The 25,764-nt window shown below is 37.9% G+C and overlaps 1 protein-coding gene across 5 annotated transcripts in view; it reads right to left on the reverse strand.

Annotated features, from left to right (window-relative positions):
* Positions 1–6,995: 6,995 nt before the first annotated feature.
* PIP4K2A (phosphatidylinositol-5-phosphate 4-kinase type 2 alpha) overlaps positions 6,996–25,764 on the reverse strand; it is a 106,752-nt gene continuing 87,983 nt past the window's right edge. For 4 of the 5 annotated variants that reach the window (XM_017817253.1, XM_017817256.1, XM_017817255.1 and 1 more), the window contains 5 exons: positions 25,721–25,759; positions 15,808–15,921; positions 12,118–12,361; positions 11,107–11,210; positions 6,996–9,335 (listed from right to left, as the gene is read on the reverse strand). In XM_017817253.1, coding sequence (XP_017672742.1) covers positions 9,255–9,335; positions 11,107–11,210; positions 12,118–12,361; positions 15,808–15,921; positions 25,721–25,759 — 582 coding nt within the window. In that variant the 3' untranslated portion in view covers positions 6,996–9,254. The remainder of the gene's footprint in view (positions 9,336–11,106; positions 11,211–12,117; positions 12,362–15,807; positions 15,922–25,720; positions 25,760–25,764) is intronic. The other variant, XM_017817254.1, reaches the window with a different exon arrangement.

Below are 25,764 nucleotides of genomic sequence, written 5' to 3' on the forward strand. Positions count from 1 at the left end.
ATGTACTTCAGTAAGCACCTCAAATAAATACTGGGATATGAGCTAACAACATAGGTACTTTTACCATGATATATCCAGATCCATGGTAAGAAAGACTGGAAATATGAGTTTATGCTGGCGCTGTTAAAACGGTAACAACTTTTAGTTTCACAGGGACTAACTTTTGTGAGTCACTGATGATGAAAAGGTTATGCTTGAAGAACCTGCTTCAATAACTATTGAATTTAGATGGAGTGTTTCCTGGGCTTTAGATCAAGTTGTAATTTCTAACTCGAATTATTTGTAAGTTAGAAGATATTTCAAATGCCTCTGAATTTCTTTTGATGTGTTGAATGTGTTCCAAAGTGAATAATGGTTCGAAGGAATGACATATGCTTGACAGAGTGAACTTCAGAAATAGTACAACTTATTTTTTACCACTGTAAATCTTTGCTAGAGGAAAGTCATAGCTGGAGCCAAACCTGATTATAACTATACAGAGGGCAATACAAGGGAAGCAGGTGAGACCATTTTCTTCTACAGTGACTAAAAACCAGACCAGTGCCCTCTGGGCTGTGAGTTAGTTTGGAAGGTAAAATTTTGATTTGTGGAATAAACAAGAACAGACTAAAGCACTTATTGTAAGCAGCTTGCTTAGAAACAACATTTAGCTACAAAGGAGGTCTGTTTAAAACCACTTTGTTTAGCAAAAAAGCAGCAATTAGAATTAGAAATAGTTCACCTGTTAAAATCGAAAACCAATTTCCTAGCTGAAACTTCATGGCAATATCTGTATCATATGAAAGACCTAAATGCAAACATTAGTCAAAAAATGTAGAAAATGTCTGGAAATATGTTTTTATGTGATCCCTGGCTGGTTTCTGTGAACTATCTGAACTTTTCCACCTTTTATTTTCAGGATAAGCTGTGAAATGCAGCCCTCCAGTTATGGCTGCCTGTGAAATTACGTTTTCTAGGAGCTGGCAAGTCCTGTAAATCCCTTTTGCAAACTCTCTTCTTTAGTTGCCCCATGTAACTAACGAATGTACGTTTGGAAATCACAACAGTTTAAGTATATTGGTTTTCTTTCCAACCACTCCTTTCTCCCAGACACATTCCCTTGTATTTATGTGGGCTGTGGCTGCCTTAAAGAGCTACACCTGCCCTGGTGCCCATGAGGTTCAGTGAGCACAATTCTCTCTGAGCAGGGCTTCAGCAGGGTTTCTGTTTTACTCACAGCTTGTGAAACTCATTTACTCCCTGACTTGTGTTCCTGTGATCCTGTTATGTCCCAGCTGCATTCTTTACATTGTCCGTGCCTATAAAGCACGGATTAATTTAAATGGATAGTTTTGATTTATAATGCATTTAATAGCATAAAGCTTGGCTGTTTGAAGATCATCTTCAGCCTTCATCTTCTAGGCATCTGTCGTTGGCCATAGTTCACTGCGTAATACTTCCCACCCCCTCGCTCTAAATGAGGGATGTATTCTCCTCCTTACTAGGGTGAAACCTGCTTTGTTTCTCCCCTTTTTGAAAAAGCTTATTTTTTAGTTTAATATGTAATAGAATTTGACTATTAACAACAGCTCTGTAATTTCCTTCCCTCCTTTTCTGAAGCCATGTTTATCAGCAATCCAACAAATCCTGTTTTAGTAATAATCTTGCTAGTAAATGTAGTAAAAGTTGCTCAGTGTGATGCAGGGCACTGTGCCTTCAGTGCAGGTCTGGATAATGAGCCCTATTCACCAGCACAGGAATGTATGGGACAGCAGCTCTTCTCTGGAGTTTTTTAAGTACAGAAACCCATTTTGGGAAAGCATTTTGTATTTAAAACATTTGTATTTCAGAATAGCCATTCGTTTAAAGCATGAGCTTGCAATTGCAATACATACATCAGACTGAGTGACTTCTAGGATATTAGCCGTGATCTGCTCTTCCACTGCAGCACCAGTTGCACCTGATGAATTGGTGAGACAGATGATGCACCTTCCCCAAGAAGGCAAGTTAGTCCTGTTTGATAACCTAAAGGCTGGACTGAGGGTTCAAGCCTACCCCAAATGCTTGAGAAGGAGGAGGCTGCTTCATAGTGGCCCTGAAGAGAATTACAGTCTTTTCACATCCGTCTTCTCATCCGAAAAGCCTGTTCTTTATTATCAGCCCTCCCTCCTCCTTGCCCAAAAGTACCTGTGAAAACCATCTGTCTGTCTGCCAGACAACGTGGTACTCTGAATGAAGCCAAAAGGTTTGTGAGGACTGTGATGAAGAAACTGAGTTAAAAAGGTGGGAGATACAGGCTACATAATGCATGAGGAAATGTTTCTGAGTCTATCAGAAGAAAATCCCATCCAAATAAACAGTGTTTCTTTCCACAGACTGGCTTGGGTCACAGAAAGAGCTTATTTTGATCATAAAATGTTCCATGTGGCAATCCTCCTACTCAGTCTTTCCTGTATTAACATACTACTGTAAGACACGAGTTCAGCAGTTTAATTATGTTTTGCCTGGGTATTTCCTTGAAGCTGTTACTGCATTGCTTTTAAAGATGCTGGGTTTTTCTATGGGGTGCTATCATTCTGCTCTCTAGGCTGATCAGTTCTCTCTGATTTGCTCTACTTCTAATCTTACACCACAGCACCTTTCCCATTATTTCAGGTGAGAAGGGGACTATTGTAAAATGCTTTTATGGTGTTGTCAATATAATATTTTATGCCTTTCCTTCTGCATCATAATCTTTATGGTCTGAGATTTTTCTCTGCTCTGCAAGAAAAATCCATACAGGACTGTCCTCCCTGACCCTAGAGCAGCTGCAGATAATGCCAAACTCAGGGAGTATGTTCTCTGTAGCTTCTTTCTATTTTGTTTCTCGTTCTCAGGTTTATTCCCCCTATTGGCCTCAGTACTGTCTCTGCTGCTTAAGAAAAGGTTAAGCTTTTGGGTTTATGCCCTCCCCTTACCCTAAACCCTTGTTACTGCAATCTGTGATCTTTTCTCCCTAGAAGCAAATTAATCAGTTCTCTTATCAGATTAGTCCTGTCTGATTAAGCTATCAAGGAAGATAAGTGCTCAACACTCATGCTCCTGGGAAGGTGTGAACTTGGAGCAGTGATGGGACACTACTCCACAGCTTATTAGGTGTCTGTCAGATGCCATCGTTTGTGGAGGGGTTTGTGCAGGCAGGCAGTTGTGTTGGAACAGTCTTCTGACTGCTCTGTGCTTGCCCCTAGCTGCCAAATTTGGGTGGAGAAGCAGCGTCTGTGTCCATCCCCACTCAATCTTCACCAGAGGACTAAACTGGGTGGCTTTATCCACTTTGTCCTGCAATTTGGTGGCAAACAAGACACGTCCATCTGTCAGTGAAGGCGGCAGGAACAGAGGGATACAAATGCAGAAAATAACCCACATGTGCATTTTCCTAAAGCGTGGTTTTGAGGAGTGTGTCTGATGTGGAGACTGGTGTGGAAGATCAGCAGGCTACACAATGCACTAGAAAATGTTTAGAATAGATATCAAGGCAAGACTATCTATTTTCATCCACTTTCTCTTGCTCTGGGAGCTGCATTTGACAGGAGCCCCAGGAGCCCCCAGGAGCCCTGTGCCACACTTTGGTTGTCTGAGAGCCAAACAGTCAGGGTAGGCAGGAAGCTCAGCAAGGAGCTGCACTGCAGTTCAGGCCCATGGCTGACAGAGGAAGTGCCACAAGGAGTGATACAAGATTTTTTAAGGACATTATTAAATCCAAGGTGCAGTTTCAAACACCACAATTCCTGAAGTACCACTAGGTTGTACACAAGGTATGTTTTTCTCCCTCCAGACCAGGACCTCCAAAAGCACCATTGTACTGCTGGCTCCAGTTTCAAAGCTACAAATGCATACTCAGCTTTCCTCCTTCCAACCGACCCAGTGCCATCCTACTCTCCTGCATCCTGGGGTGAAAAAGCAGCACAGAGATGCTGCAGCTTGTGGCATGTGAAACACAACTTGCAAACTGCTGCTCCAGAGCGCTTTACAGTGTAATCAGATCACATACTGTAATTCTTCCTTCCACACAGACCTTTGCTGACTGAAGCACCAGAGCAGTACTAAGCAGGCCAACATGCATATCACTGTGCTTAACTAAAAGCAGATTCTTTCCATTGTACCCTATAAAAAGATGATCATCACTGCACAGTACAATTTGATATTTTAACACCTAAATAAAGAGTCTTTGGTGCAGCTGATGTACAAATAAATTTCTAAGACTTACTACTGAACTAAGAGAAAAGAGTAAAGCTCTTCAAGGCAGAAAATATTTTGTTTTCTTATGCAATTCCACAGTGTGAAGGAAGATAGGGCCCTGACCCAGTGTGTAAAGTTCAATTTAGCATTATGGGTCTGGTTAAAGTAGGCACTAATTAATCAGACCTACTCAGCAGAAAGGATTCTTATGCATCACTTGAATCCAAACTGCTGGGATAAGCAGGCATGTCTTGGGAACATGGGACTTTCTCTTAACCAGACTCAAACATGACCCTGCATGTGGTCCTCAGGTGGTGGAAGGCAAACTAGAATCGTTGTCAGCCCAGCAACTGCAGCTAGACGTTCTATCTGCCTTGGGTTGACAAATGCACTCTAGACATTAAGAGTGATCAAGATATTCTTGTAACAAAATGGCTTTATGCATCCACTTAAAAATACATAAAACGGAAAAGAAAGTGGAGTGCTTTGACCTTGGGCCACAGCACAGACCACTACACAAGAGATAATATGAAATACTAGAAATGTAATGAGTTGAATTACTTCCCAGGTTTGTATGGAAGTGCCAAACCTCTTAAAACACAAGGTTTTTACAAACGCCATTTATTCCAATAGGATGCACATTGCTACATAAAATGAGTCACTATGAATGAATCAGATTGTGTTGGAACAAGGTAGGAGCTTTTTATAAATTCAAAGCATGTTGAGCAATAACTAAAATGCTTAGAAACATTCAGAACACTGGGTAAAAATGAATTTATGCCACCTTGCAAAGACATATTTTTTGTATCTTCTTACGACCAAATAATTATTTTACGTTGGACCACTAATGGAGATGAGACTAGAAACCACAAAAAGGGAATATCATTAGAAAAGCTAAGATCATGATATTGTTTACTTTGGGAAAAGAGAAGATTTTATTGCAGTTACAGCAACAACTACAGCCAAGCAGTAGCTGTGCTCATTTTGAAACTGCATTCTCTTCAAACGGCAATTATGACAATTTTTTTTTATTAGATGGTAAATGGATGGCTAGAAAATTCTCAAAACAGAAATTCAAGAAGCACCATTTTAACTTTTTTTTAAAATTAGGCATTACAAAAAATGGAATAGGCCATTCTGCCTCACTCAAGCCATACTGATCATTTTGTTAAATAAGAAAAGGGAATATTCAATTTAATATGTGCAAAAGCTAATATTTACACTGTTCGGTACATAGAGGCAGGATCACATTAAGAGAAACTGAAAGAGGAAGAGAATAAACTGTTTTCAGGGTCCACTGTAGATAGAACAAATATTAATAGGCTTAAAGTGTAGTAATGTAGTCAGGTAAGATTTTAGAAGAAAATCTTTGTAATGATAGAGCTAGCGAGGCATGGGAAGGGATAGCACAGGGAAGTCATGTAACTACCCTCCTTGAGAAAGATTAACCCAGTTTTCACCAGTGCTTATCTACAGCTGAACTGCTCTGGGACAGACTATAACTACCTCTTCGAGTCCTTTCCAGGTCTATTTTTTAACAGTTTTAAGGAAGCTATTATTAATGATTTTAATATCACATGAATGGACTTTGCCACTTGGTATTGTAAGGGATATGCTGATATCCAGAAGCAATTCCTGCCGTAGAGAAATCAGGACAGACAAAAAGAGATGAAACAGGTTTCTCCTTTAAGTTAACTGCTCTCTGCTTTTATATTTTTTCCCCCATTAAATATATGAGTTTGAAAGAAACCAAATGGACAGCACATATAGAGCAGACATTGGATAAAAGCAGGGTATGAAGCCATCAGAATGCAACGGTCCCACTCCATGGAGGCACTTGCTAACTAGTATTACTTTGGAAAAGAAGCAGGCACAAGGGAGTGAGCTGGAAATTCAGATGATACATTTAGGTTATATAGTTGACATAAAAAATTACTGTTTCCAAGAATTTTTAATTTAAATATTTCTTTTGTCACGGTCCTTGCATTAACAAGCCAGTTGGATCTCCTACCTGGAATCACTGCCTTCAGGTTTTCTTCAGGTGAGATGGAGAGAAAATACTTCATCACAAAAGATATTCTTTTCTTATACATTGCCATATAGACACTTCTGCTAAAGACAAGGTCCTGCAGCTGCTTGCTGCCCACCGTGGCTAATGGTCCACGTAACCTGAGCAGCATTCCTTGAGCACCACGTTCACACTAAACCCTAAGCAGATGGAGCAGCTGTGTGAAGTGCAACCTTAGATTAATACTAGAGACATCATTAAGTGAGTAATTAGGAAGCTGAATCTCTCCCCTCTCTATCACTTCACCTACTTTTAACAGAACAGCTCTCCTCAGCCACCTTGTCTTTGGGGTATATCTACCTTATCATTAATTGAGTCGTGTATTTTACAGGTAAAAATACTGCTGAAAATATTGTCTTGCTACACCTGTGCAATAAACTGAAAAGTGACAAATGTATTAAAAGAATTAAAAATCAAGTCAGAATAAAGACAAAAAGACACTTTTCTGCCATTTACCCACGATGTGTGGCGTGGTCTGTATCATGCGCTGAAAGCCCTGACAGTCAAAGCCTTGAAATTCTAGAAGGCCCTCCCTCCTTCCCATGAAAGTTTGGGCTTATTCCCAAGTACTTTTTAAATAAACTGGTTTAGCATAAGATGACAGTTAGCAAAGTTACTCCAGGTTTTTTTTAAGTTTTGTCTTATTTTTTCCCTTTGCAATACAGGCATTTAACATGCAAAATCCATCTGTAAGCAATCAAAACCACAGGTGAAACACAAGAACGAAGGATTTACCTAGTGAGTCATCAAAGTGCTTTATTTTATAAAGCCTTGCTCATGTTTGGAGTGTAATCTAAGCACTAACATACACAATAATGAGTCTTCCTTGCCCTGTCCAAATAAACAGTTTATCAACAAGAATGAATGACAAAAATGCTACACAGACAAAAAGAATGCTTCACTGTAAATGTGTAAAATGGTCTAAAAATGTACACTTGTTGGCCGCAATTAAGTATGTACTCCAAGAATGTGTACCTTATTTTCACTTGAGGGTCTCCCTGTGGCCTCATACCTTCAGAAGCCACAGAATGCTTCAGAAAATGAAACCTGGGAGAGAAGATAGACAACCAGGGTGCATAGGGAGAGGACAAAAAAAAAATCAAGCCACAGTACCAACTTATTTAAATACATACAATACAAAAGTATACACATACATTACAGTGCTGCAGACATCACTAAGTCAAACATAACAAAAAATCCTGTGGGAAAGGCTGGGGAAAGGAGAAAAAAATTAGTACACAGCAACAGGGATAGTATTGCCTTTGGCCGCTGAAGAGAGTGTAATGGGTTGCTATTGTATAGACTCTTCTGAAGTAAACCACTACGTAAGTTATGCACAGTTGCAGGCTGAACAGCACTGACATTAGTTATGGAGAAGGCATGCTGGCACTCCTGATCCCACTTATAAACGACGACGGGGAGGTTTGACTTCTCTTACATTGCCTACAAAATCTAACAATTTCAATAAAGAAATTTTAAAGGCACAGCTTTAGCACAGTGTATAAGTAGATAAACTTTTAAGCATATGTAAATTTGTCTCTTTCAAGCATGGAGTCTTTCAGGGAAAAATACAAGAGGAGAAGGAATACAATGTTGTTTAAAAATTTTAAACAAGTTAAACATGATCAGCACAGTTTCAGGCAATGTACTATACAATCAAACTTGAGTAAATGGTAGGACAGGTAATTTTGATGCTGAAAGACAATCCTGGGAAAAATCCCTCTGAAATATCCTTTCTTATTTTATTGTAAAAGAGTCTATCACGAAGGTGAGCGAGACATTCACTTTAGTACACTACTGCACATTACCTCTTGGAAGATGACAAAGATTACTTCATTTGTACTGCAAAATAACTTTACATGTAAACTCAAAAGTCATATATTGTACACGGCTCTGAAATTCAGAAATATCCCTGCTTTCCTAATAATGTAAACAGTAAAATTCAGGGTTCATTTTTAGAGGGATAATCTATAATAAAATACCGCTGTTTCAATAGTACAACATAAGCATTTAAACTTCAAATTCCCAGTAAATTACAAGTGAATGGAATTTCTATCAGTGTGCACATCTTTCAGGAGGGGTGAAAGATGGAGCTACTATTGCCCAAAACTATGCGCTTCTTCAGACAAGCTTTTTTTACACTTTTAACATTATTAGTTTCCATATTGCAAGAATATAAAACAAACGAAAACTTCAGGTAACAAAGTGAAATAAGCAAAGTTTTCCCTTAACATAAGTTTACTATAGCAAAAATGTACACAGCATGAATTACATCAGCTCTTTGTAAGATAAGAGATGCCAACTCTCAGACTTCTGAGAGGCTGAACTTCCTGATGCAATGTGCTGAAAAGAAGACAAAAACAGGAGAGGGAGATAAAAAAAGGAAAAACCACAACTGCTAGGAACCAAATGGGAAAAGCCTCTGGCACCAAGGGCTATTGCAGCTGCTTTTTTAAGGAGTGCCAGTGTGCAGGGTATAAGTGTAACATTCGCAGTAAGATCATTATTATTGTCATTATCATCATCATCATCATCATCATCATGAAGAATACTGTCATGTATCTTTTTAGTTCAAAATATAAACTGATCCACAGTTTACAACTTGATATCAATATTGTAGATTTAACATGCATTTACTCTTCCCCACCCCCACCCCACACCTCTTTGCTCATTTTTATTCCGTTTCAGCTGGTAGCATCAGAGTATCTGTCACTGTGCACTCTGAGTAAGCTGTTCTATTTATTGAAATTATTTTAAATTTTTTTTTTGCACACACAAAAGAGTCAGAAATAGCTAGAACTATGCTGGGAATATCAGGCAGCTGTTAAAGCGAGTACTCCACCCCACTTCAGTCATCTTTGCCAGCAGATGTAAACAAAGGGGTTGCTTTCTGCAAGATGAGCGCTTCTCTGAGTTCCTTTTTTTCCCTACACTTGTAGCCACTGCTGCTGTCCCCAGGTCTTGTGTCTGTCCTATGTAACATGATAGGTTACGTCAAGATGTTGGCAATAAAGTCCAAGAATCGCTTTGAATACTGTTCAGGATTAACAGTTGAAATTTCTGCACCAGCCTATATAGAGAATCGGGAGGGGAGAGGAAAGAAGGAAGAACCAGTGTTTTATTTATTGTTTTGTCACCGAGGGTGTTACAGTAAATTTCATGTGTAGTCTCAGAACCAGACAATACAGAATACCAGAAATACAAATTGTAATGCTCCTCAAGCAGAATCTTACTGATGCCTTTTTAGGGTTCACACCAATACAGTGATACTTTGGTTCTCACCACTGTAACACCCGTCCTCCATTTCTGAAACACACTCTTTTTACTTTCCATACTTCTCTTTACTTTCATTGTACTTCAGTCTCCTATATGAATTTTTACTGCACAATTAACCATGCTATCCACTGATTCACCAACAGGTTCTGGTCTCTTGAGCAGCAGTGCCTTCATATGGAGAAGACTGAATTACCATACTCAGATCTGGCATGTCAACATTTGCGTAACATATATTGTTATCTGAATGTTAAATAACCTGGTTTGAAATATATGGTAACAGTTATTAACATTTTTCAACATATATGATTTTAAACCTGGACTAATTGAATAAGCTGTACAATTGCTACTTCAATGAAGTAATGATTTCATTTATATTTTTATTTGGGGTTTACAGAGCCTTAGCCACATTTTTATTCATATTTTTCCTGTTTACCAAAAGGGGTAAATTGCATGCATGCAATTAATGAATGAACTTCAGCATCAGGTGGCTAAGGGTGGAGAAAGCAAAATAAACAAAATGGTTGTATGAAAGTAATGTTTTGCAGTAAGTTCTAATCACAATCAGCTTCAATAATCATAGTTGTTATTCTCAATCTATTTCTATCCCTTATTTAAGCCAGAAGTGTGAGTTTTTAAAGTCTGCTACATTCAAGGTTAAGTAATAATTGCCAGATAATGGCTGCATATGGTCTGCATCAACTTTCAGTTGCCCCGAGAGCAAAAAGAGTAATGAGAGCATTGTTTTAGAGAGGAAAAAAACACCTTCTACAGGCCTGTGCAGGTCACATCATTCTCTACTGTAAATAAAAAGCCCTGAGCCCTTTGCTTAAAACTCCTCACATGCCCTGACCCTTTAGATACTTGGACAGAGAAGGGATTTTAGCCTCATGAACGAATATGCTCTTTTTAAAAAGTTCATGAAATTTGAACCTGAAATCACCACAGGAGTGATAATGGTAGATATAAATCATTAATTTAGAAAACTGGGCTGTTTCACCATGGTTCTTTGGTGTCTGCTGCTAAGGAGAAATTTCAGTCAAAATAAATAAATTCAAGGCAGTCAAACAGAAGTCTTCACTGAACAGTCTCTGAGTACTTAATATGTACATTTTATGTTGAATTTTGCAAATTATACTTTTTTTTCCCCTGAAGAAGTCTTGTAGAGTGAGCCACATTATATGCTGAAGAACTAACTTTCAACAGGCTGTCCTAAATAATGAAACCATCACTAAGGTCCTGCATCTGAAATAAGATTTATGACAGTTTTCATAGTGTGGTGAACAGCTTTGTTTGCATCTCACAAATTTAGGACAAAGTCCTAAAAAGGCATCTCACTAGAGCTCTTTCTGAGTAAGAAAGCTATGCACATGGCTGAAAAAGGAGTTCCACTCTCAGTATGTAAGCTGTAGCAATTTGTACTTTTTTATTGTACACTGAACTAGCAAAAAGTTCTGATCTATTTGCCCTTTACCTAGATCTACTGAATTGTCCTATATCAGGACACTAAGCAACAAAAATGCATGAATATAAATGCAGTAAGAGGAAAAAGACAACCAGATACTTACCCCATGCTTTACCGTTTTTGCAGCATGGGCAGCTTTCTTTTTTGCATCATAATGAGTAAGAATGTCAATAATGGCCATAAAGTATACTTCCTTCCTAGGTGCATCTGCAAATGGCAAACACAGGGCCGTAACAATGACTTTGGAAACATCTTAATAACGAGTCCTCCCTCTAACATAGGAGACTTTATAAGACTCAATCTAAGACAGGTCAATGTCAGTCAGAGTCAAGATCTGTGAAGACCACAGGCTCAAGCTGTCCTTAACTGAGAGTTTAACTGCATTCATATAAAATGCAAAACTCCCTAAATGACTGTAAAATAGAACACCAGCATACAGAAATAGGAATTATTGCTTAGTTAAAGTAATGTGGATTTCATCTTCCTTTGCGTAAAAACTATAGAGTTTTATCTGAAAGGTAATGCTTCTGGGTCAACAAATAAGATCATATTTTCTTTATGAATAAAACCTTGTATTTATTCATGTCAAAGCTTATTAAAAAAACAAACAAGTAGATAACTTTCCTGTCTTGAACAGCCACAGGTAACTAGTTTCATTTAGTTTCACACACTAATATCAAACCCAGTTTCAGGCTTCTTACACACTCCTTATGACAACTTTCTTAGCTGGAACACAGAAATTGGGTACAAGTGTACAAATTTTCAAAAAGCAATCAAAGAAGTGAAATATAACTTGGAATGCTGCTTTTCTCATTCTTTCTAGACTGTATTTAACAGCGATATCTTATCTGCCAGAAAAGGAACAATTATAGATACTAGATTTCCTGAAAGGGATGAAAAACCCATGAACTAACTGCTGAAGAACTGCTGAAACCAAATATCTAAGCATTGTAAGAATCTTCTGCTTTCTGCTGCACCAAAGAGCAAATTTCCTTTTCTGCAAAGTGAACTTCTGTTTTGCAGTTTACATTTGCCTTTACACGGTTGTAAAGATTTTAGGATTCTGATGCAAGAATTAAACCATCTTAACACACAAACATTTATTACTGCTTACTTTCATGGGATTTTATTCCATAAACATCAATAGCTGGATCAAATTCCCCTGGAGCCAAAGGCAGTGAGCTGTTCAGCGTGTTTCCTGGACTGTCTGGAGGGGTTCCAATGGGGTGGGTCCCATCACTTTCACCTTCCTCTTCACCATCATTCTCTTCACACTCTACTTCTTCCTGTTCAGCTCTTTCAACATCATGAATTCCAACCAGCAAGCTGTAGTCCATGAGTTTTAACTGAGCAAGGAACTAGGAAGTGATAATAAGCAATCTATCAGTATCACTGAAAACCATAAGCTCCACTTACAGACAGAAGGTACACAAAGGTGTCATCAGTTAAGAAAAACAGGCACTTCTAAGAGAGAGCAAAAGAGAGGATTAAGGGATAAAGCTAGCAAAGAGATACTTGATTAAGACATAGTAACAGCACACAGAGAAGTTGAAACTTATACTGTAGCCCACTCTCCCAAAATCCTCAAGGAAAAAGTTTTTTGTGTAGTGAAGACCAGTGTGCTTGCAAGCCGATGACAGTCACTCCTGTCTTGTGTTTCAGTTAGAATCATCAAATACACTGGGCTGGAAGTGACCCACAAGGACCATCGAGACCAGTTCCTGGCCTTGCACAGGACCACCCCAAGAGTCACACCATGTGCCCAAGAGCATTGTTCAAATGCTTCTTGAACTCTGCCAGGCTTAATACTGTGACCACTTCCCTGGGAAGCCCGTTCCAGTGCCCAACCACCCTCTGGGATACTTGGACATAATATCCAAAACAAACATCCCCTGACACAACTTCAGGCCATTCCCTCAGGTTCTGTCACTGGTCACCACAGACAAGAGATCAGTGCCTGCCCCTCCACTTTCTATCACAAGGAAGTTGTGACTGCAATGAGGTCTCCCCTCAGTCTCCTCCAGGCTGAACAGACCAAGTGACCTCAGCTGCTCCTGGTATGGCTTCCCCTCTAGACCCTCACCATCTTTGTAGCCCTTTGGATGCTCCCTAATGGCCTTTTACCTTTCTTATATTGTAGTGCCCAAAACTGCACACAGCACTCAATTTCCAGACCAGCCTCCATGCTATCAGGCGTACAGTGTGCTTTGATCTGGTGCTGAATCTGACCCCTTACTTCCTTTTAAGTCTCATTAAAGAATCATGAAAAAGTGTTCAAATATTCTTGCAGTGGAAAGCCATGAAGTTTTACACCACAAAGACATGAAATGATGCTGTATAAAATTGTGGAGTCCATGCTTATGGTATACAGAGAAAGTGGCTGAAAATAAAAACTATTTCAGTTTTTAGAAACTCTAAATGATTATAAAAAGGAAGTCAGAGCAGATCAGGGAAGAAAGGATTTAAGCCAGATTTTGGAGCAGAGGTAGTGATGGTGATGAAAGAGATGAGTATAAATTACTAGGTAATAAGAAACTACAGTTTGTCAAAATCCTGATTCTGAGAAAAAGAGACGAACCAGAGATAACAAAGTGACTCTAAATTCTAGTACTAGCAGAAACATTGTGAGATTGAGGTTTTAAGAAGAAAGAAGAAACTGTTTTTTAATGATTTCAATATAATAAAGCAAAAGACTCTTCACAAGACTAGGAGAGATCTAAGTCTGAAGGGATGACGTACAACAATATGCAACATGAACAGATGAGACTGGAGGCAATGGTGTGGAAGAACTCCAGGCATATCATTAGGCACTTGGTAAACAGAGGAAAAAATTCTACCAATACTGATACAGAACAGCACAAAAGGGAACAGACTCTTGGGGAAAAAAAGAGTGAACTGCAAATTAGAAGAGAACGGCTCTTGTAAAAAAGTGTGCTACTGCTAAACAGCAAAAAGACTTAGGGAGATCAGTGCAAGGAAAAGATAATCTGATTTAAAAGGGAAAAAATACATGCCTTTTCTTAGGACACGTGAGACACCACACAGGAGGCGGGAAAACAGAGCAACAGGTATTTGTATCCAAACAGCAGCAACAGGTATTTGTGTTTGAACACGAGAAGGGGACATTATGACTTGATTATGAGAGAAATAGAGAAGCAATATACAGAGAAACATAGAAACAAAACTTAGTGACAAACAAGAACAGATATAAAGTAATATAGCTCAGAATACTATTCCATAATATATGTAACTATAAATACTATGTAATAAGATAATCATATTCTAAGTGTTGTGTATTTCTTTTCATTGTAGCGAAATGTGAGTGTTTACACATTGGGTACAAAGTGTGTATATCAGTATATACAAAGTGTGTATATCAGTGTGTATCTTTAACCAGGGCAAAAGAAGCAATAAAAGAAAAACAAGGTTAAAGAACAGCTTGCCATTGTTAAAATCAGGAGGCACTTCCCACTAGTGGTTTACATGGATATTAAACAATTCTCTGTATAAATTTTAAATACATGATCTGGAATCTGTCATTATATTCCCAATGGTGTAGAAGATCACACACAATCCAGTTCCTGGGGTAGGAAAGTATCTTCCACATTCCTTGCACACTCTTAAGATATTATCTGCAATCTACTCACTGTAAAAGCATTAGACAGCAACAGCAGTTCATGTTAAAAGGGCAAAAATTTTAACCCAAATAAACATACCTCTGGAGCTGTAACATCCACAGAGCAGTTTTCCAGCACAATATTTTAAATACAAGTTAAAGACACATTGATATTTCACAAAAGATTTATGTTTTCATCATCATCACCACCATAAATTTCTCAGTTATGATGGAAAGTTAGACTTACTCAAAAGCAAATTATTGGGTAGATTCTGAAGTAACAGTATTTTGTTTTGTGCAGCTAATGAGATACAGATCTGAAGAACTACACAAGTCAATTCATAGAGCCCTTTTGACAGAAATAGCTGAAAGTCTTATTAACTCACAGACACATTTTGCTATCAAGTCTCTTCCAAGTCTGTGCCTTTCCCCTGAAAACAAATTTTAGGCTTTGAGTATAAAGCTGCAAAATACTGTGTTTAGTACAAAAATACACAAATTATTTTCAACTATGCAAACTAAAGGCAACTTGGGTGAACGAGTTAGTCTGATGTTTATTTTCTTTTATTAGCTGAACTAAATCAGTTATATTACATTAAATTCATACAGTAACACTTTTCTATTAAGTATTTACTATATTCAGCCAATTACAAATTTGTATGAAAGTTAAATGACTACATTATGATAATGAATCCAATTGCTGTACACAAATTACTGAAGCACTCTGCTGTTGTGATACTAAGAATGATTTAAAACTGGATTTCTAATATGAAATAAGACATGCATGGCTGTGAGTGGGGGGATGTTGTGGACAACAGTCTGTGTATGGCCTCAGCTCCGCTGCACCTCCACCTGTAAAATACAACTAACAACACTCACCTCTCTCGGGAGCATTTGGAAGTACTAGGCTTGTAAAGCGCTTAAGCACTAAGTAGTACCATCATTTTAACATCACATCATCAAGGCAGGAACAATGTATGGCAATCAGCTATGGCAGCAAGGCATTTATGACATCAGCAAAAGCAGTGATCAACTCCTGAAAGTTTAAATTGTGTTTCATTTAAAACAGTTATGCTTACAGTCTTATAAACAAGAGTTTTCATCAATGACTTACAGGTATGATTTCCCGGGATATCTGTAATTTGCCACACATTTTAATCACATTGAAGTGAACAGGCACATTCTTACCTCAACATCCTTTTTGAGTTTCTCAAGGAACATCTTTTTGTCATTCTCATCAATATGAATCTTTTGGCCATCGTTAATAAAATCATTGTCTTTGAATGTTGGCAGCTCTTTGGCCTAAAATAAACCAAAACTCCTGTAAGAGTGGGGTTGCAAAGAGGAGTGTGGTGAAGCTGTTGGCTCAAGGCAGCCCAGCTGCTGGCAGCAGCACCTCCGGAGATCCCCTATGCCCAAAAGGGCACCACCGAGCTGCCTCTTCTCCATGACATGCAGCTCTCCACAACTGTACCCGTGGAGCTCTTTCCTTAGTTTATCCCTCCTGAAATGGCCTAGAACGCATATGTTTACTGGGCATGCAGCAAATGGAGACAGGACAAAATCTCTACCTCAATACTTGATTTGCATTGAACACTGATTTGCATGAGCTTCTTCCAAGATGTGGTTTGTCAAAGTGACTGACAATAAATAAAGTCGAAACACAATCCATACCTTATAACAAAGGGCTTGCATCAGATTCTTAGAGGAAGTCAAACTGGATTGCATTTTACATAGCTACTGTGAATGTTTACAAGCGCCTCATACATATAGAAAAGCATCAAATGAACATGAATTACAAAATTCTGCTTAGAATTGGCAAATGCCAGAGAAGACTACTGCCTCTTATTCTTGATGTTGGAGCATTTCTCGATTATCTTCAACTCTCTCATGAAGTGATTTGCAACAGTGTTAAGGAAAGACAGATAGAGTAACCACTGGATTCAGTACTAAGACACCGCAAATGGGCTCTGTTTTTAAAGGGCAGCAGCTTGAAGTTTACTCAAAAAAACCAGCAAGCCAACAAGCAAAAGAGCAGTTCCTTCAGGGTATTTGGTCAAGCAAGCTGGAAGTAACAGTACCTCCTGCAATCAAAAGACTTTAAAAAATAAGCCCATTAAGAGCAATGAACAACCTTTCTTCCTTCCTCCAACCTTTAATCAATACTAGGGAAGAACAGATTTTCTTTAGAAAGAAAATGTTGCAGAACAACGAGTGCTGCAATTATCAATGGCCACGAACTAATGAATACTCTGAATAAAATAATTTCCCCTTAATCCCAAAGTCCTTCTGCTAGGAATAAAAGGCAGCTAACATCAGCCTACTGGAATGTCCTCTGTAAGTTTAACTAGTCAGACATTGCTTATAATCTCACTAGAGATGGTGTTTTTCATAAAGTTTATTTTCTTCCTATGACACAGTAAGGAAAAGAATCTGAGAGGTTCTTTTCTCTGCTCCAAAATGTACATATTGGAAAGCACAGCATTAAAATGTGAGCACCACAGTGGACTCTGAAATGCCCTTTTAAGATCTTCACAATGGCCAAAAGTTCTTTTTGCTGCTGGGCTGTGCACTGAGGTGGCAAAAATACTCAGTTCCCCAACTGTCCAAATTTATTATTTTGAGCTGGAATTTGTGAATTGCTTGAGATCCCACAATGCTGCTTTTGTTTAGAAAAGCGATCTTTTTCTTCCAATAACTGCTCAAAACCACTTAAGCAATTAGTAACATTTTAACAGTTATGCATCCATAATTAAACTGCATTCTGACACCTATGAACTCTGGAAAAGATAAGATTCTAGTCTGGCTGCTCTGAATTATTACCGTGTTGCATCTAGAACATTCTGATATATTAAAATACCCTTTAACAGAGATCCTCTATTTAAATTTATAATAAAAGGAAAAAAACCACCCAAGCAGCCGAGATGGAGCTATAGCCATTTACCCATCCCACACTCCACTTCTGTGGAGCAGTCATCCTGGAGTGCTCGCCTGATTTACTTAAAAATGATGTTGGACACTTTTTGAAGCTCACAATGAATTGTTTACTGCAATATGACTGCACAGCATGCATCGATTTTCTTTCTGGCCTCCTTACTCCACTCAGTAAGTGGTTTAGGATGCAAACGAGCAGGGGAAACATCAGATAAGCATTCCAGGCTAACAGCTGTAGAGATTATCAAACACAATCGAGCATACTGTCCCATGGACAAGAGTTAATTCTGCAGAGGCGGGACTGTGGATCCAAGGATGTTGCCAACACCGGACGATGGAATCCAGTGCGTGGGATGCTTAAGAATGGAGAGGAGATTTGGATGAATTAATTTAAGATGAAACAATAATGAAAAGAATGCAGGAAACCAAGCTCCCTTCATTTCTAGCCCAAAGTCACTAAAAAAAAAAAAATCCCCAGATTATTTTTCCACCTAGTATATCCAAGTTATTTATTAAAATAGGCAGAGGTTAAAGCGAAACAAACCCATTAACACTGAAAAAAACCCCCCCTACTAATGCTGTTTAAAGCTGGGGGATGAGCAGAGAGGAAGGATGTGCTTGTGGTTAAGATGCTGAGATGCATGTTCGTCTCTAGGCTCTGCCAGACTTCCCGCAGAGCACAGCATCAGCCAGTCAGACCGGCGGGCAGCGTGAGGGGAAACCAGCTCTGCTACTGAACACAGTCCTGTCGCTGATAAAAATAAACTTACATTACAAGTAATGTCTTTTTGGAAGATGGCAGAGCTGGTAAGCCCTTTGTGTGGGTGCCATACTCCACTTTAACCTTGTCCCTGATCTATTTTTAATAAAAGTGAGCTAGCAAAGCTGACACTGCTGCATTTCCTGCCTGCCATCACAAGACCCAAGGGGTACTCCCAAGGACGTTCAGGGCAGTGAGTCAGCTCTCCCAAAAAGCCAGATTCTTCACTGCCTGTGTGCAGGCTCCCCAGTCCTTGATAATCCCCCTGAGGATATTTATCTGAGGTCATTTTTCTTCACCCAAATGCCCATAGCTGTGAAGATTTGGCAAGTGTAGAACCACGTAAGTTAAAAGCCAGTTCTGAAGTATGTGAAGAAAAATGGAAAAGCAAAAGCAGTGGGTCTCACCTAAGAAACTGAAGCTAAAAAGCTATGTGCCAGTGGTTGCCCTCACCACATTATTTGCATGATGCCTCCCTGCCTATACTCTTCCCTCTTTCTAGGTGTTATTAGACAAAGATTTTTTTTCTGTGTGTGCTAGGCAATACTATTCTCCCTATTTATTTAAAGCTGAATAGTTCTAGGATACTGTTGCATATATTACTATGTCCTAGATATTACTAATAACAGCCAACACTAAGAGTGATTCCAGTAGTACTTTAACCGAAATTCCTGTCTTAAAATTGATTTGTGAATTTAAGAATTAAGACCTATGAAATATGCAACTAGGAGGGGCTCTTGTAGTTATGCAAAATTAATAATATATGTGTTCATGTTGAAAACTCCTACTATGTTCATTTTCTTCTTATGCACTGAAATAAATAAACAAACACAAATAGAATCATATTGTGGCAGTTTAAAACACTATCTGAATGAAAAAACTGAGACTTTGCTTTAATGAAATAATTGATATGGTTAATTTTTTATGAAGTCTCAAATATTCCAAAGAAGCAAAATCCTTGTTGGAAAAAGATTCTCCTAGAATGTAATTCATTATAATGAACATATTACTGTCATTAAAGAACTAAATATTTTAAGAGCTGCACAGGAGATGAACATTTAACTACTTCCACTAAATTAATAATAGATTTTCTTTCTGAACCACCTCCATTGTTTTTAATCCCCTACTTAAAGATGCAAGAAAGGCACAACAGGTTTTGCAGATATGAAATATTTATTTATAAAAAAAACCATGTTATTTGCACACTTCAGGTTTGCATTCCAAAGTTTGCCATGGTCACAGAGAATTTTAATGGCAGGAAGATTTCACTGCCTTTCAAAAGGCTGAAAATCAATAGAGATTTCTTAGTAACTAAGATGACAGACTGTGTAAAGCCTTATTCAAAACGTAAAATTATACTGTAAGAGCCAACTGATATTGTTTTGGTTAAAAAAAACAACCTTGGAACGTAGGTACCAGGTGAAGTTTTATTTCTATATCAACATGGAAATAGTTTTTCTATATTTCTTAACACGTCTCAATTCACCATCCTAGCCTAATGTGTTGTAATGAATATCAGCAATTATTTTTCCCCAAAAGAATTTTTTGTGCATCGTGACATCAAAAATAATGGTCATAGCTAACACTAATCCTGACATTTTGGAAGCAGCTTACTAAAACAGCTATAGGTTACGTAAGTTTCAGTGTAAGTTTTGGACTGAAAAAGGAAAAAGACTAATTGTCTTCACAACCTAACAGAATTTCTCACCTAACAAAGGCAAAGATTAGGTTGTAGGAGAAATGTGGCATAGCAGACTTATTTTTTGTTTGGAACTAGACACAAGTCATATTATTCACACAGCTAATCATGGAAAAATTTGGCTTACAATTTATAAGTCTTGAAAATGATATAAAACATCTGCCAAGAGTAAAGGTCCACACCCTGGGCTTCTTTCAGAGCAAATGCCCACATACATCTTTATTTTTCTTTTAATATCGGGTTCACCAGCATACATGGAAGGCAGTATTTGGGGGGGAAAAAAAAAGACATAATATTAAATATAGTTTGCAGTAATTTGGAACAGGTAGTTTTGAATTGAATCAAAAAGTCTGGAGTCACTAGATCTACAACACGGAAGAATAACTTCCTTTGGAAGGCTGAACACTGCAGCTTCTTCCCTCCAGTATTTCTGTGACCTGGGTCCAAACTTTTGTACAATTTGCCTTGCCCTAGACCACAGTTTCTAAACAAACAAGGGTCTGCAGCTCCACAGTGACATCACAGGTCTGTAAAGGGCAATGGAAATAGAGCTGTAACCCTAAAATGAGGTTTGAGGGGGAACACTGGAATGATTTTAGCCGTGTAACTGTGTAATTAAGCATTTTTGTAGGACAAAAATTGTGCTGGATGCTGTAGATGAGTTAGGTATTCAAGCATGCACCAAAATAGAAACTGTCTTTTCAATGCTCAGGGAAATGCACCCAGAATTATTCCTAGTGTTAATGTCTTCCTGCTGCAAAATGAACATGCAACATAAAAAATGCAACACAAAATTCCCCTTTTATTTTTTCAGCATATGGAAAACAGACTTTTAAACAAAAAAAACCCCGAAAACCAAAGGCAAACTAGTGATTTGTTTGGAAAAACAATAAGGGGGTTGATGTCATGTGAAGGCTAAATGCTGTAACAGGAATTGGAACTCTGAATGTCTATTTGTATCTTGGCAGTGTGATGTTTTGAAAGTTATAATCTCTGTACTTTGCAACCTTGAGATTCATTTCACAAAGAAATCTAAGACTTCACAGGTCTGTTGGGTAAGATTGGCACACGAAGCAGACTGAAATCACTAAAAGAAATAAGTAAAGCAACGCGGTTCTGAAATTAGCAATTTTAAAATAGCAGGAAATAATAGCTCAGACTTTGGAATGATCCACCTTGAATAAAGCTTTACATAATGACATCAAAAAGCAAACAAACAAAAAACCACCAAAAAACCAAACCTGAGTCAAGACTGATTGATCTTGTTGCGATGCTCCTATATGAAACCCCTTCTTCCTTAGGTTATACTTTGCTCTCAGAAATCAGTTAACTAAAAAACTAAAACACAAAGCTAACACCTAGTGGCATCTTCCAATCTAATTATTGCAGCTATGTATTTTGCATACAATTTAACTAAGATATAACATAACTGCCAACTACGGCAATCTTTTTCCAAAGAGAAACTCGAATATAAAATCCTTTGTTCAATTGTATTTACTATAATTTGTCTGCATTTATGCTGATTTATGAAACAACCCATACCACAGAGGTGGCAATGCAAACAGTTTTAGATTAATTTTAAAACATGTAATAATCTCTGAAATTGCTCAAGAAAGATGAAATGTGGTGGGCATCAGTTCAGTTAGGTTTTATTTTTCTTCTTAAAATTTCCTTCTGAGCTGCTCACTCACAAGCAACATGTTTAAGTTCTTTTATCAGTACAAGCAGACTCAGCTGTTACTGCTAATTTAATGTCCTACTGCAAGTATGGCATAATTGTGAGCAGGCAGACCACCAGGGGAGTTCTGCATTATCCTCATTTCACTTAAGAGGGCAAAATTGTCCAAGGAATGAATAGAAAATTCCCACTATTAAAATAATAAAAATAAAAAGAGAACTAAAGCCTAAAAAATAAAAAGGAGCAGCTGTCAGAATTTGACAACTGTTGACATGTACCATTCTTTTAAAATTCAAGACAACTGTATGTTATGATACATGTTGCCAAGAAAGCAATGCCTTCTTTATTATTAAAAATATCATTTATAACGCAAATGAAAGGAATTGTGTGTTAAGGTGAAATCCAAGGGATAGAGCTTGTCTCTGCACTGACTATCATGAAATACTGAAATGACAGCTTCAGAGCTTCTCATCAGTATGTTAGGATATTAAACAGCTGAAGACGGTCAAACAGGAGGTAAACTGAAAACAGGATGGAAAAGTACCATTCTTAAAAGTCAATCCAGACAACTTTTCTTCCTAAAAACTGATTTAAAAGAATGTTTGAATACTAGTACCTATTTTACACCATCAAACTAAAGTAGAGACATACTTTCCCCCCCAATTTCTTATATTACAGTCCACTAAGTCTTTCTGCGTAATTGTTTCTTCTTTATAAACTCAGTAAATAACAACTTGCTGTTTGATAGGAAAAAGATTCAAGAGCATCATAATTTTTGCCAAATTTGCCTTTAAAAAGTAATTTATCTAAAATTTACAGTCTGTATCAGAATGTGACTGAAAGACTTGCTCTTCTGTTTTCTGACTTCTCCAGCTTTAACACAAGTAAACATGTTATTCTTGATATTCTGGAGACCATTTGATTACTTCAACACTGGCATTTGAAATTCAATATGAATTACTTAAAAGCCTGCTTAAAACCTAGAGCATTGCTGGAAATCTTAGCCATATATTTTAGCACCAAAAGCTTCCTGTTTTATTACTGTTTCTAAGATGTGAATGGCAATAGACACCTTCAAAAATAAGTAATTAAATAATGCTACCATTAATTGAAATTATATTAGTGTAATTTCAGAATAATATTAATACATTGATGATTTAACTTGCCTCTGGCTAAAAATTAGCTAATAAGTTACTACACCAGCTACGGTTCTCAGATTGTCTGGTTTTGTTTAATCATTCAGGACAATTTCTTCTAAGATAGGAGATGCCAAAATCTCTTCAGAGAATTTGCTAAAATGTCTTTTTTTTTCCCCCCTTCCTTTTCAAGCCAAAATTTTCCATCTGTTTTAACATCTTTAAGACTGATTTGAGATTCCCAGAGATGACAACAAACAAAAAGTTTGAAACAATGACATCTACTTAAGTGAAAATTGAAGTGATAAAACATGGTATAAATCGCCAGTTATGAGTAATGGACCATTTACATACTTAGGTCAACACAGTCCTCAAGGACCTGGAATCAGTGACACATATGCAGACATACATCTCATAACAGCAGCCCTTTAGAACTGCTCAGAGTTTCAAAACAAAACTTTGCTTGTCTATTTATAGAAATATACAACACCTTTTTTATTTAACCACAAAAACTGCCTTGGAAACATCTGAGTAGCTTAGGTGAGTAAATCACTGCTGTTCTCATGCCTATTGCAGATTCAGATCATAGTGACAATGAATGTCCTGAACATCTGCAATCCACAGGTGCAGCATATTCTTCTCACCCTTTCAAATCAAACAGCGGACTCCAAAACTTAACAAAAGCCAAGTAATAAGGAAAATAATATTTTCCCCTTGCTTAAATCTCTAGAAGTATTTCTTAAAGTGTAAAATGTTGTTCCCTCAATGAACTTAGAAGTCTATCCAGTAATTCCCTTTCTTAAACATTTGTTCTGAGTGTGAGCTTGTGGCTTCCCTGCTGCACTGTTTTTGGAGGAGCAGAAAGCTGTTCTGAAAGCCTCAGACCGTCTGCTTGCAACATCAATAAGCTTTGTGCAGTTCCACCTCCAAGAAATCAAACTATTAAAATAGCAAGATAAGAATTATTTCTTTCAGAGAAGTACTCAGAATCAAAGAGGAGGTCCTAGATGTGAAGTTGATAGGAATTTTTATTTGCCTTACCAAAGTTATGATTTCACATTAAATTTAGAGAATAATTGTTATATACAGTTATACAAAACTACACAATTTAGTTTCAACTTAGCTTTAAGCAAGTTCAATAGTAATTTTGCCATGAACTTCCATGGGAACAAAATAAAGGCACTGTTTCTTTGAGGTCCTCACTTGATGTATTAACTGCACTATGTGTGTACTATTATTAATCTATTTATTATTACGAGGCATATTCCTAAAACTGCTCAAAACTACTGCACTAAATATCTGTATAGTATCAGCTCCTGTACAGCTGAATATGCAAAATATTGTTCAATTTTACATTATTATTATTCCAAGCATTAATGTTGCAACCTGAAGTAGTCCCATCGAAATAATCTGCCCTCCTCATCTCTGTCAGACTATTTCAGCACTACCAGCAGAGGTTTTCAGTGACGTAAGTTACTGTTTGTAAGACAATGAAGGGTTAATCCCTCCGTTTTAAAAACACTAGAGTTGCACTACTAAACAAGAACAAAAACAGATGACAAGAAAAGAAAGGAGACTATTCAGGACATGTTCTTGAGGGCCCTGTACAGCAAAAAGAGAGCTTATGCTGACAATCCTAACTGCAGCTGGCATTTGGGACATGGTAGTTGCCTAATGCTGGAAAAAGAATTTTAAGTGTTTGGTCATGCCTTGGGACAAAATGGAAAAACTCTGCACAGAGTTTTTCATGCAGCCAGAACCGTAGGGCTGACAGCTACTGCCATGTCCCTTACTCCTTAGTGCAGTTGTGTGATCTCTAGAAGGCTCAGAGAGGCAGGTAGGATACAACTAATGCTTAGGAAAAAAAAAAAAGATCTCAATGGAATTTGGGGACAATATAAAATAAAGTCTCTTAAGTGAACTGTTGAATGATCTCATGCTAATTCAGAAGGAATGTGCTTGGAAAAATTAAGAAAACAAGGGTCATGGGTTCATAGAATCACAGAATACTCTGATCCACAAGGATCATCAAATCCTACTCGTAAGTGAATGGCCCCTATGGGGATCAAACCCACAACCTTGGCATTATTAGCACTGTGCTCTAACCAACTGGGCTAATCTCAGGGTCATTAGCCTTCACACAAATTTGAAATCTAAGAAGTCTGAGATGATGGAGACTATGTTCCACTTTCAATTATCTGCAGAATCTTTAGACAAGCCTCTCCTAAAGCACCATCAGGTTATTTCAGTAAAACCTCAAAGAAAAACGGATTTTGAGGATATTAAATGTCTCAAATGAACCGAAGCTGAAGGTGCAGAAAAAGAAAGTGATCAATTTCCTTTTAGAGGAAAGCTTCAGCCCAGAATTTGAGGGAGACTGTCTCTCAGTATGGCTACATGTACATCTGTCAGTCACTCGCTCCTTTCTATGGGCTTTACATACCCAGGGTTCTCACAATTCAAAGTTTGGTTCATCTTTGCATTCACTTTAGACATGGTGCCACGTCACAACATTCCGTTAACTGACATGGGATTTCCATAAATATCAATATTAAAAGAGCAAGAGAAAGAAGATGAAGAAGCAGGAGGGAAGAGAACAAAGTCCTGATGTTTTCCTACCACAGGGCAGGCCCTGAAGAAACTAAGAGAAGAGAAAAAAGGAAAAGGAGGAGGTAGAGGATTGGCTCACTTACCTCTGAAATTTCAACACCATTGCAAACCACTATTCAAAGGTCTGCAGAAAATAGAGGAAAGATAAAGGAGGGATAAGGTAGAACTCAAGAGGGAAGAATATAGCAGAAAAAAAGAAAAGGGGCAGAACAGCACTGGTTATGTTTGTTCTGAGACTAGCTAGCAGGTTAGATAATTGAAAAAGAAACAGAAATGCACCATACCTTTTCTTTGTCACTGGCTTCTCGAGCCACAGTAGAGCCCTGAA

This window comes from Lepidothrix coronata, unplaced genomic scaffold (assembly GCF_001604755.1).
Source record: "Lepidothrix coronata isolate B3197 unplaced genomic scaffold, Lepidothrix_coronata-1.0 Scaffold59, whole genome shotgun sequence".
In the NCBI taxonomy this organism is placed as follows: Eukaryota; Metazoa; Chordata; class Aves; order Passeriformes; family Pipridae; genus Lepidothrix; species Lepidothrix coronata.